Source organism: Etheostoma spectabile, chromosome 20 (assembly GCF_008692095.1).
Source record: "Etheostoma spectabile isolate EspeVRDwgs_2016 chromosome 20, UIUC_Espe_1.0, whole genome shotgun sequence".
NCBI lineage: Eukaryota > Metazoa > Chordata > Actinopteri > Perciformes > Percidae > Etheostoma > Etheostoma spectabile.
The window spans coordinates 14,262,860-14,276,153 of NC_045752.1; the positions used below are offsets into that span (position 1 = coordinate 14,262,860).

The 13,294-nt window shown below is 41.8% G+C and overlaps 1 protein-coding gene across 1 annotated transcript; it reads left to right on the plus strand.

The window, feature by feature from the left end:
* Positions 1-1,958: 1,958 nt before the first annotated feature.
* Positions 1,959-12,973, plus strand: syf2 (SYF2 pre-mRNA-splicing factor). Its single transcript, XM_032500927.1, has 7 exons — positions 1,959-2,032; positions 2,367-2,471; positions 2,742-2,867; positions 5,018-5,135; positions 10,619-10,709; positions 11,350-11,448; positions 12,528-12,973. Exons 1-7 carry the CDS (start codon positions 1,964-1,966, stop codon positions 12,691-12,693), a joined length of 774 nt encoding a protein of 257 aa, XP_032356818.1. The 5' UTR covers positions 1,959-1,963; the 3' UTR covers positions 12,694-12,973.
* Positions 12,974-13,294: the final 321 nt, after the last annotated feature.

A 13,294-nucleotide genomic window follows, 5' to 3' on the forward strand; every position in this document is an offset into this window, starting at 1 on the left:
AAATGCATCACTCCATTAACATTGCCTGTGATCTAGAGGATGCTTTAATCTAAGACTATAAACTCCACTTAATTACATCCTCCAAAAGAGCTCTATTAGTATATTGCAATCAAACTGGCAGCACATCCATTTTGGCAAGTCAAACATGCTCAAATGCTCTTGAAAGTGTTTACTTTCATCTTCTGATCATAGAATCATATTTGGAGGTCTCAGGTTATGTTCCAAGGCCCTGATTGATACTTGGAAGTTTTTTTGTGGGTGGATATGTGTTGCTAATACATATGAGATTTCACTTTTCTGTAGCAAAAACAACCATAACAATTGAGTTTACGGGAGTCTGAACAGACTCTCTGTGTGGCACACACTGATGACTTTGTGCTTGACCTTTCATGCCTCTTACTGTATAACCTCCAGTCAAATTCACAATTGCTGTCTGTGTGCGTCATGCCAGTTTCCATTAGTTGAGCAGTATTTTGCTATGAATTTAAACTTCAAAAGGAAGCAAGATGGCATGGTTTAAAAGTATACACAAAGACATTTTTGTAAAATTCAAAATGCCTGGCAATGACTTTTGCCATGGTGACATGATAATCATAATAAAAAGATCATTACAGTGCAGCAAATAATTACAGTTTCTTGTAATCTAACAGGTTTGACACTTTATGTCTGATAACTTGATTCTGCCAGCTGGGACAAGGCCTCGGGGAAGACCCAGGACAAGGTGGAGGGATTATATCTCCAACCTGGCCTAGGAACGCCTCGGTACCCCCCAGTCGGCGTTGGTTAATGCGGCTTGGGAAAGGGAAGTTTGGGGTCCCCTGCTAGAGCTGCTCCCCCCGCGACCCAATACCGGATAAGCGGACAAAGATGGATGGATGGAAATTGACTCTGATGACACTAAACTGCTACAGGGTTTCTAGTTTTCAAATAATTCCTGACAAGACTTTCTAAACATGAGCTCCTGTCCTAGTCTATTTTTTGGTTGTTATGTTGTGATGTTTGTTTTTTATTATTCAAGTAAAGGGTTTTCTTGGGTTTCCTTGAAAAGCACTAAAACATTGGAAGCTATTATTATTATTATTATTATTATGATGTCTATTCCTTGCATGTTTGATCAGATAAGAACATTAACACGAGTTGAAATAAATTACAAAATGCCATCTGTTCAACAAGGGAAAGCCTCCAGCTCTTTTAGAGAGATGTAAAAAGCATCCTTCACAAGACAGAATTGTTTTCAAAAAAGTCGATTGTGACTGCAGGCCATGTGCATATACCAGGCAATTTCATTTTTGTGATAGACTCATGTAGACACACCACTGTTGGCCTCCTTGATACTATTATAGGAGATGCCCCAAGTTCTTTTGTAAATGTGAAGATGAAAAGCGTTAGACCTCTGAAAAAACGGACACATATTTTAAATTGTAGTCTATCCTCATATAATTTGTATGTGGGGCTTCCTTGTCATTAGGCCCCTTTTTTATGTAGTGTTGCTTCAACTTTATCCAATAGATCTTTCTCCAACACCTTACTTAGAGTAAAACATAAAATGTCGACCTTAAACTAAACAAAAGGAAAAATAAAAGGTCAGAAGCTTAACTTTATTAACTTTACATTATGTGCTTACATAATTGGAAAATTGTTCTCCAGTGTTTTTCTAGTTAGTTTTTTTAAAATGATATCAGATCAGTAAACAGAATGTGCCTCTGAAACATTGGATGAATGGTTGCTGATAATGGGCGATGTAGATATTGCATTAAAGATCAGCCCCCCCACTCAGATCAGCTGGTGTTCTGTCTGTAATGGAGTGGTATGGAAATTTGGAAGTGACCCCAAACTTTTGACCGGTAGTGTATATATTAGAGGCAGAGGAAGAAATGAAGCCCCCTACATATTTTACATTTATTTTCTGACAAAAAAATAAAACGTTTTTTCTATTTTTCTAAAACGTTTTTTAGTATCCGGTATGAACGTCACACTTCCTGCCTTCTTCTTCCGAACCGTAACATTAGCAACAATGGCGTCCTGTAGTGAGGTTAGTAGCTTCATTTTAATGTCAAATTGCCCAATTTATTTGTTTTTGTAGGCAAAATGTTGTCGATTAATATAATTCCTGTGAGAGCGGTGATTCATTTTGCCGGCGGAAACCGTGTTTCTGGTCCACTCTTGTTGTTTACAATATCGTGTTGTTGTGCTAAGCTAACGTTAACAATGTTGGCGATAGCTAATCAACGTCAGCTCGTCCCAGATTATTTCTGCTCAATATTTTAGGCTATCTTGTCTGAAATAAACTACACTTGGTCATTAAACACATCGTTCTATAGTGTATTGTCGTAGATAATAGTAACGTTTACTGTCGTTATTGTCAGGAGTCAGCTAACGTTACAGCCACTGAAGAGGGACCGAGTGAGGCTCTTTCCTCCCAGAAGAGGGAAGCGAGATTACGGAAATTCCGAGAGTTGCATTTCAAACGGGTAAGTTGTTAACCTTTTCCTGATTAAAGCACTTTTACGTTCAGGAAACAATATCTTATTTACTAGTGTTCCTCTAAGCTACTTGGCGATGGCAAGCTGGACTGACTCACGCCTGCGGAAAACACTTATTATAAATGATTGTGTTTAGATAACGTTACAGTCTGCCTCAAGACAGTATACGCGTGGATGGTTATTTCTGATACATCCCACTTGCATACTGCTGCTTGTAAAACGCGTCGTGATGTGTCATTTTTTTTTTTTTCACTGCAGAATGAAGCACGTAAGATCAATCACCAGGAGGTTGTAGAGGAGGACAAGAGACTGAAACTCCCAACTAACTGGGAGGCGAAGAAAGCCAGACTTGAGTGGGAGCTTTCTGTGGACGAAAAGAAAAAGGTATTTATAAGCATAGTATGCAAAACCTATATATGATAAAGAACCTTGAACCTATGGTACTGTACATATTCAGCATGGTGACAAGATGTAGGGATTCACTCAAATTAAAAAAAAGCCAAAAATAACGAAAAAGTTGGCAGTTTTTCCCTTTTTGTTTTGCCAACTTTTTCATCACTGCAAAAATGTAATAGCCCAAATGTGCTTTTTACCATTTTGTCTTGCTTTTCAAAGGAAAAATCTTTACAAAATTACAATTTAAAAATATGTATTTAACACTTAACTTTTTTAAATATTCCAGCAGATATACAAATAAAGCACAATATTACTTAAAATAAATACATTTGTAAAATATATATTTTTTTATTTTTGCTATCTTTGAGCCCCCCTTGAATACTTTATTAGACTTATAGAAAGAATGTAACATGGCCTACTTTGTATGCCTACAACAATAAGTGGATTGAAAAGCGACAAAAAAAAGTGAATGGACCCACAACAAATGAATAATCGTCCTAGACAAAAAACTACTTCAAGAAAAGTTGCAGGTTCATCTTTATGAAAAGTTCTCACGTGAAAGTCAGTTCCTCCTTACGAGAGTAGCGTAACTTAGAGCAAGATTGTCAGGTGCGTTGAGTGAGTGACATCACAGAGTGTGGAGCGGTTGGGGAGAGAGAGTAACTTAGCATACAGGTGCAACTGTGTGAGGGAGAAGCAAGAGGAAAAAGAGATGGCAAAGACAATGTAAAGTAAGGTAACAGTGAACAATAAAACAACAAGCTTCTCAAGCCAGGGGGGCTTCATCTGTTAATAATTCTGCTCCCTGACCCCAGTTTGGGAACCCAAGACAGGAAAGGTATAACACTCTTCTCATCGATGACATGAGATGCCCCGCTAAACAGTCTCTCGCTGTCAGCACTTGTGCATGGGGCGGATAATTACCTAGGATCAGAGTCGTTAAATATTGGCGTTGTTTTTACTGTGACAGCGCTTTCACCCTGCCAACATGTTTTAATAAAGCATGCACACTTCTCACTACACTTGTTGCTATTTGATCACACAATCAAAGAACTAATTGTTAAGTCAAATTAATTCAGCATTTTCACTTATTCGGCCAAATAATTTTGGATGCCGAAAATTCGGTGCATCCCTAACAAGATGTCACTGACCAGATTGTCAAAATGTATGGTGAATTGAAGCCGACAGAGTTGCAACTAGCAAGTTTGTAGCCTCAAAGTCATCTAGTCATATGTATTGGATGCTAATTTTCTTCCCACAATCACATACTTGTGGTGAAGCTGAAAAACCCCAAAAATACTCTTAAGGATAGGTGTATTTTGCTCAAGAGGAAGGGTAGTTTAGGGATAAAAATGTTTTGATTTAGCGCTCCCCGGTTCTGTTCTGCTTTGTTATTGTTCCCAACTGGAATAAGTAGTGGTCTGTAAAAGAAAATCACGCTATATGGTCAAAATGACCTGCTCTCTGTGCATCCATTCCTATCTATGTCTCTGAATGACTAAGATTGGAATTAATGTACGTACATACAATAAGTAGGCAATACACATAAAGGCTGTTCATGTACTTGATCACATTATATCTGACCACCACATGTTTCATGTTCTAAGAAGCCAATTCTCCATCTTTTCATCATCTTCCATGACTGGCATGGAAGATTACTGTGAGAGAAGATGACTTTCACAAGCATGTTTAAGGCTTAAGCATGGAATTAGTACAAAATAAAAACCTCATTAGACAAAACATGTCATTAAAACTTGTGTGTGACAAATACTGTATATGTCAAAATCGAACAAACTCAGATTAATATGTACATTTGTTTTAATCACGCATGGAAATGCACATAAAAAATTGTTGTGTCGAGATTCATAGATAATCGGCTTAGAATCGAATCGTGAGGTGCCCAGACATTCCCACCCCTAATATGTAAGGGATAATGTAGAGCAAGCCGGGCATTATTGCTATAAAAACCCAACAAAATGATACAGGACTTACAAATGTTGATTTAAAATTATTTAATTCTTTTAAAATTATTTATTTAAAATCAGTCCGCCAGAGTCTTTGAATCAGAACTCCACGGCAATGAAGAATGCTGTGATTGGCCTGGCCATGTAATAAACATATTAATGTTTGTGTTGCAGGAATGTGCTGCCAAAGGGGAGGAGTATGACAGAGTGAAACTGCTTGAAATTACTGCTGACGATGCAGAGCGGTGGGAGAGGAAAAAAAAGAAGAAGAACCCAGACACAGGATTTGCAGGTTGGTGGCAGGGTCCCCAGTGAGGACAGACATAGACTGTTTGCAGTCTACTAATTGTTTGCACTTGTTTTATAATGTAGGCTATATGAGACATGTCATAAAATGTGAATGAATTTATTAGTAAATAACTCAGAATTCATGTCAGATTTAGTCAGCCGGGTCAGCTTATGTAATTTTATTAATTTATCTTCAAAATATTAAATGGCAGGTGAATGACAGATGATCGTGTCTAAAGGCTCTGACACGCCAACCCGACGGCCGACTGTTGGACTGATCATTCGGCTCCCATCTCTCAGAAAAAGTGCTTCGGAACACACTGAAGCGGCGCCTACTTAAGCGTATGATCTGCGCGTACGCGAGACGTAATACTAATGTATGCTAATCTGTACTGTCGCCCAAAAAATGAAAACCTGAAATGACTGAACATCTCTCTAGACCTAGTAAACACAGAGCACGCTGTTGTTAGTCATTTTTTTGATCAGCGTGTGTTGATAGGGTTGATACTTGCTGAACGGAACAAAATACAATGGCTAGTAATAAGATACTGGCGTTGTCAGCTCCGGTTTTCTCGTGCACTGATTCTCTAGTCAAGGGCTAGCACTCCACCAATCAGATTGGTCATTGAGTCCGACTGCCCACTGGCCAATTCAACAAGTCAAATCGGCCAAAATGGATGCCGGTGGCTCCTCCGGCTGACGACAGCACGGAACACACCGAACAGACTCGAGTCATCGACCTCGCCAGACTGTCCGACGGCCGATAATTGGGTTGGTGTGTCAGCCTTAAGGCTAAAGAAAGAAGTAGTTGGTGATAACGTTCCTTTTGTTTCTGTTTGGCTGATAAGACATTAAGAGCTCACATCTGTTACATAGACTGGACTTCCTTGGTCGTATTAAATGCCTCACTGGTAACGGCACACATGCTTGGGGCATAATGATACAACATCCGGTAACATTTTTATTATATTTTTATTTTTTTATTTTCAACCAACCATGTGTCGGTAGGTAGGGCTGGGTATCATTCAAACGTTTTTGATACTGAGACCAATACAGCGATTTCTATACCGGTTCCCGAACAATACTGTTTTTGAAACCAATTTCCTAAATTCCATTTTAACAAAAAGAAATTACAACATTACGGCACGCATCTTTTAGTATTTTTTTTTCATTTTTTTCAGCTCCTACAACATGAGCCCAGTCTCTGTGCGTAATGTAGAGTTTTTCCTGCATGCCTTTTAATGTGTGACGTTAGACAGCCAATCAGCAGAATTATTAGATCTTGGTAGAAACATGCTGCGTGCTTATTGGCTCAGTGTTGCTGATGAGATTTACTTTTAAGCTATTAAAATTTGGTATTGAATTACAAGGCATTTTTCAATACTAAGGAGGCAATTCAGTCGCTGCCTAAAAAGTATTGAATTCTGCACCCAGCCCTATCGGTAGGAGGAACCTAAAGGATGCTATCTTTTGATTACTCAGCACCAACCTCATATTCACTTTAAAAACTTATTAATTAGGTGTGTGAAATATTTTAAAGAAATCTAAACTAACTCATTTTTTCATTAATGAGGGATTGTCTGTTGCTTTTGCACTTATATGATCACGGCTGGCAGTCATTGTTTAACACATTGAAGTGATTGTCACTTACTGATTGTTTTGACTCTTTTATAGTCGCGTCAGAAAGTAACATGGAAGCACATTGTGACTGGATTGAATTGCTTTATTTTAGGCATGACACCACAGAACCTCAGTTTACTCATTTAGTGAATAGTAATTTAATACAGTTTACTCATGAGGATGAAGTGGTAAACTGTGATTCTGGTCTGCTATTCTCTCCTGCTGGGACTGCACGGCGTATGAGGCGCGTCCCCCCAGGTGGCGGATGGGGGGGTTTCACCGTATGGTGTCGTGGACCAACGCAGTCTAAGGGAAGGACACCCTGACAGAAAACCACTGGCCCTCCAAGCTTGGGGGTTGGGCAGAAGGCTAACAACCTACTCCCGGAAAACAACATTGTTACAGAAACAACGGACATCATATTGCAAGACGACCAGGGTGGAGCGGGGATCGCGACATCGGCAGTATGACGGCGATGGGTCAAAGCCTTAGGGAAGCCCAGCGCCCGACGAGATCTCTAGTGACACCCAAAAACATTTTCACCATGGACATTGGAATGTGAAACTATGTATAGAGGAGGAGCAGCCGCACAGATCGCGAGAGAGATAGGAAGGTACCAACTGCGTACTTGGGATCAGCGAGTGCAGATGGCAGGAGCCGGCAGGATGAGATGGCTACGGGACAGACTCTGATTATAGTGGGGATGAAGACTGCATGGGGTGGTGTTGCCATCCTGATAAGACAGCAAACAGAAAAGTCACTCAGGAATGGACCCCCATTAACAAGCGGATAATAACAGCAAGATTCTACCGAGATACAGGAAAGTGACTGTTATTCAAGTGTACGCCCTCACAATGAGAAGGAAGAGAGGAGAAAGAACAATTCTACCAGCAGCTACAGGAAACATTGGATGGATTAACAAGAACGACATCGTCATCATCATGGGGGACCTCAATGAAAGTTGGAAGTGACAACAGCGGGTGACGAGGGACAATGGGAGTGCACGGTTAGGGACACAGAATGATAACGAGAGAAAGACTGTGCGATTCTGCCAGCTGAATGGACTTGTGATAACAGGAACATTATTTCCCCATAAGGACATCCACAAGGCAACATGGGTATCAGCCGATGGAAAAGTGAAGAATCAGATCGACCATCTTCTGATCAGAGGACAGGGAGATCTTCTGTCTGGACTCCCGAGTACAAAGAGGAGCTGATGCAAACAGCGACCCATACCTGGTGAGGACGCGCATCAAACTACGTCTTAGTACCACAGAAACAGCAACAAGGTCAAGCGAGGAAGACGTGGAAGACTGAGAGTGAAGATACGAGAGGAAGAAATACTGCGAGGCAGTCATGAGCAAGTTGGAAAAGACCAGGAACGAGAGTGAAGACGTAGAAGAGGTATGGGAACAGCAGAGAAACGCCTACGTCAAGTCAGCAGAAGAGGTGCTCGGCTTCAGGAAGAGGAAGAACAAACCGTGGATCAGCAATAACACCTGGAGACTGATCGACGAAAGAAAAGCCACCAAGATAAGGATTGAAAGTACCCGCTCAGAAAGAATTAAAAACAAAATCAGAGAAGAGTACAGGGACAAGGACAGGGAAGTGAAGAAGAGCGTGAGAGAAGACAAGAGGAGGTGGATGTCAGAGAAAGCAGAGAGAGCACAGAAAGCAGCGGAAAACGGAAGACAGAAAGAACTATACAGTATTGTGAAACAGTTGACAGGACAGAGTACCAGACAAACAGCAGCAGTGAAGAGTAAGAACGGGGAGCTGCTGAAGAGCAAAGAGGCCAGACTAGTGAGGTGGAAGGAACATTTCCAGGAAGTTCTCAACAGGGAAGCACCCGAAGAACCACCACAGGAGGAAGAGGAGGAAAGGGAGGAGATAGATATTCCAATCGAGGCGCCAGATGTTGAAGAAATCAAGATCGCACTGAAGGCCCTCAAGAATGGAAAGGCCCCTGGAGTAGACCAAATCTCAGCCGAAATGCTTAAAGCTGACACCAAACAGACCAGCTTAGAACTAAAACGGATTTTTGGCCTCATTTGGGACCAAGAGACAGTTCCAGCGCAATGGACCAAAGGACTCATTTGCAAAATTCCAAAGCGAGGAAACCTTCAGAGTTGTGGAAACTGGAGGGGGGTTACTTTGTTGCCTCTGGCCAGCAAGGTGCTCAGCAAGATACTCATTAACAGGGTACAAACTGGAGTAGATTCATCGCTCCGGAAAGAACAAACCGGCTTCAGGACAGGCAGAGGAACTGTCGACCAGATATTCATCCTTAGGAATATCCTGGAACAAGTCAACGAATGGAATGCTACACTGTACGTCCACTTCGTCGACTTTGAAAAAGCGTTCGATTCCATACACCGAGACAGCCTTTGGACCATCATGCGTCAGTATGGAATCCCTCGGAAGCTGATCCAGATGGTAAAGACCCTTTATGAAGACTTTCAATGCTCCGTTATGGACGAGAACGACACAACAGACTGGTTCCCAGTGACGACAGGAGTGAAGCAGGGGTGCTGCATGTCAGGATTTTTGTTCCTCCTGGTAATCGACTGGGTAATGCGGAGAACTGTGGAGGGTGAAAGAACTGGAATCCGATGGGACTTCACTACCATGCTGGAAGACCTTGACTTTGCAGATGACCTTGCCCTTCTATCTTCAACAATGGATCAACTTCAGCACAAAACAACAAGATTAGAGGACAATGCAGCCAAGGTTGGCCTAAAACTGAACAACAAGAAGTGCAAGATAATGAAGGCCAACAGCAAGAGCGACAGAAAGCTGAAGGTTGGAGAAAGCGAGATAGAGGAGGTAGGGAGCTTCACGTATCTGGGTGCAAACGTCACTAAGGATGGTGGAGGCACAGCGGATGTCAAGAAAAGAGTGGCACTGGCAAGTGCACAGTTCAAAAGGCTATCAAACATATGGCAAGCCAGCGATATCAGCAGGAAGACCAAAACCTCCCTTTTCAAGAGCTTGGTCCTTTCGGTTCTGCTTTATGGATGCGAGACCTGGAAACTAACCAAGGGAGAAGAGAAGAAGATAGACATCTTCCAGACCAAATGCTTAAGGAAGATTTTCAAGATTCAATGGCAACACACGTCTCCAACAAGTCAGTTCTTGAGATGCACAGAAACAAAGAAAATCAGTGAGGAGGTAAGGAGACGGAGATGGAAGGATCGGCCATGGCTGAGGAAGGACGAACGGACGACTGTGCTGGGGCCTCGGGTGGATACCTGAAGGAAGAAGGAAAAGAGGCCGCCCAAAAACAATTGGCGGCGAATGGTGGAACTGAACGTAACGGTGCAGGCTGGAACACGTGGAAAACAGCACGACGTGCAGCTGCAACGAACCAGTGGAGGGGGGGGAAGAGTGGATGTCCAAGCCTTGTGTGCCTCCTGGCACGGAGAGAAATGATGATGATGTGCCATGGCATGTGACTTTATTTTCTTCTTCTTGTTTTTCCACTTCTATACCACACAGTGAAATGTTGCTACCTAAATCCTTTACAGCAGCAGCATAAAGAGCAGTACTGGTTGCATGTAAGAACCCCTTGGGATGTTAATCATCTCAAACCGCTCCCAATTTAATCTACTGGAAAAAAAAAAAATTGCTGTGTCTCTTAAATATGGCTTCCATCTGTTGCACCCAAACCTCCTGTAAATTAAAACCTCTGGGGAGAAAATGATCAACAGAGGGGCTTCAAGAGACAAAGGGAAGAGAGTTTCCTCTTAACCCCTCCCTAACCAGCCGCCGGTTGTGTTGCTGATCCTCGTGTCTGCTTGCTGTTTGTTCCGGTAATTATAAGTCAGACGGTTTTTATTTCTCTCCGTCTCAAACAATGGACTGCAGGTTACGCCGAGGCCCAATTCCGACAGTACCAAAGGCTCACCAAGCAAATCAGACCAGACTTGGAAAGCTATGAGAAGCAGAGAGAGGAATGGTGAGTTAAGCCTCTGCCCCATCTGCTTTTGCTGTGACAATATAGTGCCTTTTAATGCTTTGTCCAGATAGACAGACAGACAGACAGACAGACAGACAGACAGACAGTTCAATATTTGAAGAAATGTGGCATTACTAGATTTTTTGTTTCTCAGTAACAGTAACAGGGCCAACAGTAACAGGGCCATAAAGATGATGATGACATAAGAACCCTTTCTTATATTAAGTCTGTAACTGTGAAATTTCTAGTCAATAAAAATAGGTTTTCAACAATTTTCTTGGCCTATTCATCTTAGAATCCCCCCATCACGTGTGCACAAAGCATTTTTCTACATGTTATGTACCCCTGATTTGTCCTGGGATTAGTGTTGACACACTTCTGAAGTAATTTTAGGATGCAATGCATGTACACTAAGATGGAAGAGTTCAGTGCCTGCAGGTTTTTCACCATCAAGGACTGACGTTCATGCTGAACTGTGAAGAATGCACATAACACACTTTTTTTCTCTGAAAGCCACATTATCTTCTCTAATTGGGATGGCCATATCACAATAATGGAATAGAAAAGTCAGTTTTAAGTCTGTTAAAATTGTGATAATCTGTGGTTATGCATTTCTAATTCCTCTGCCGGTGCTCCACAGTGGTGTCGACTTCCACCCCACGGCTAATAGCCTGATCCACGGCACCCATGTCCCATCAAAGGAGGGCATTGACCGCATGGTGGAAGATGTCGAGAAACAGTAAGTCACACTCAGAAACAGACCATAATTCCATTAATTTCATTCTTACTCTCAACCTGACTATTTGGTATCAGCCTGACTTCCTGGGCAAACGACTAAGATAAACCTTTGTACTAACTGCCTGTTCTTTGGTTTTTGCTCTCTGTGGCTGCTGCCAGTGAGAAATAACAAGCACTCGATGCTAATGATGGAAAACTTTGGAAATAATTAACTATAAGAGCGCCCAGATAGCACAGTTGGTAGAGCAGGCGCCCATATATAGAGGTTTACTCCTTGACTCCTTGTCTGCAGCCCTTTGCTACATGGCATTCAAAAAATCCCTTTCTTGGTCTTTCTCTCGGTTGTTGCCATGATTCACCGTAGAGAAGAATTGAACATTCATTGCCTTCAGGTGTACGTGCACACAGTTTTATAAATCTGATTATTTTATTAACCGCGCACCATTTGCAGCTTTTGTGCGCACATACACTTAGTATGGATCCTACATACTGTTTCATAAACGAGGCCCCTGGTCAGACCATAGCGGACTGATGTACATGACCTTATGTTAAACCAATACCATACTTAGTGTTTTGGTAAGTGGGTGTTGGTAGATGTTTATGAAAGCCGCTGTAAAGTCAGAACACAGGGATCAAACCATATCTTCAGTGTCCCTCACATTTAACTGACTGCAGCTTCAAACAGTTTTGGTTCTTTTAAGTTTTTGTCAATGCTACAGAAGTTCCTTTCACCTTTGATTACCCTGGTCGTACCCAGAGCTGTTCTATATTTGAGACAGCCTATGGCTTGTGTTAGAGATGCGACTGTGGGGCATTAGACAAGGATTCAGTTGCCAGGGTATGACGCACAACAATGCTTTGAAGACACAGTAAATCAAGACTGGGAACTCACAAATTGACAGTATTTTCCTCAAGTATGCATGTGTGCGTTTGGTTTTCCATCGCCACTCCTTGCCAAATTTAAATGCACACCCCCAAATAATTGCCTGTACCCAATTATTGTTATTGGATATGCCATGGATAGTGGCCATACTGGTTTATGAAATCCTCCCTTAAGCTGCTTTTATTTGCGATTGTCAGGATAGAGAAGCGGGCCAAGTACAGCCGGCGCAGGGCCTACAATGACGACGCAGACATCGACTACATTAACGAGAGGAATGCCAAGTTCAACAAGAAGGCGGAGCGTTTCTACGGCAAATACACAGCCGAGATCAAACAAAACCTGGAGAGAGGCACAGCTGTGTAGTGGGTCCACTCAGTCACCTCAGGGGACGTGCTCACTACTTCTTCATTGCTGTGATGGATATTATTCTGCATACCTAGAATATATATTGAAATGCTACAACGTACCCTGTATTGTAAAGCAGTTTGACACATTTATACCATGCTAAGGTTATTTTGAGCCGAAAGATAATGAGTCATTTGTTAGATGTGTGGTGTACCTTTGTACATTATTAGAAGTTAAAACTGTTATTATTCTTACCCTTTTTATTTTTTAAATAAACCACTTACAGTTATCTTGCACACTTTTTGCTTTTCTGTGGGTTTACTTGCATGTGGTCTCACGATAGACATCTTTTTTTTAAGCGTGAGAATAAACTAACATCAAACCAAAAGAATGTTTTAGTGGAGGTGCACAAAAAGGACCCATAACTGAGCAATTCAATTTATTCATTATCATCTACATCTATCTAACTTACTTGCCCCAAGCTGTGACATAAGCAGGAAAGCCTTGTGACTAGAGAAAAGATAAGACGACAGGTTCCCATGCAAGCCTCCCATTCATCCAACTACTGGCTTTGAAAATAGGTGCATTGCACCCTCTACAGGGTACACAGCCATTGGGG

What these genes read in the sequence shown, in the direction of transcription:
- syf2 (XM_032500927.1), top strand. Translation starts at nt 1,964, where the DNA reads ATGAACGTCACACTTCCTGCCTTCTTCTTCCGAACCGTAACATTAGCA. An exon ending in GAGAGTTGCATTTCAAACGG is followed by an intron (nt 2,472 to 2,741) that starts GTAAGTTGTTAA and finishes TTTTCACTGCAG; the next exon opens with AATGAAGCACGTAAGATCAA. An exon ending in GAGAAGCAGAGAGAGGAATG is followed by an intron (nt 10,710 to 11,349) that starts GTGAGTTAAGCC and finishes GGTGCTCCACAG; the next exon opens with TGGTGTCGACTTCCACCCCA.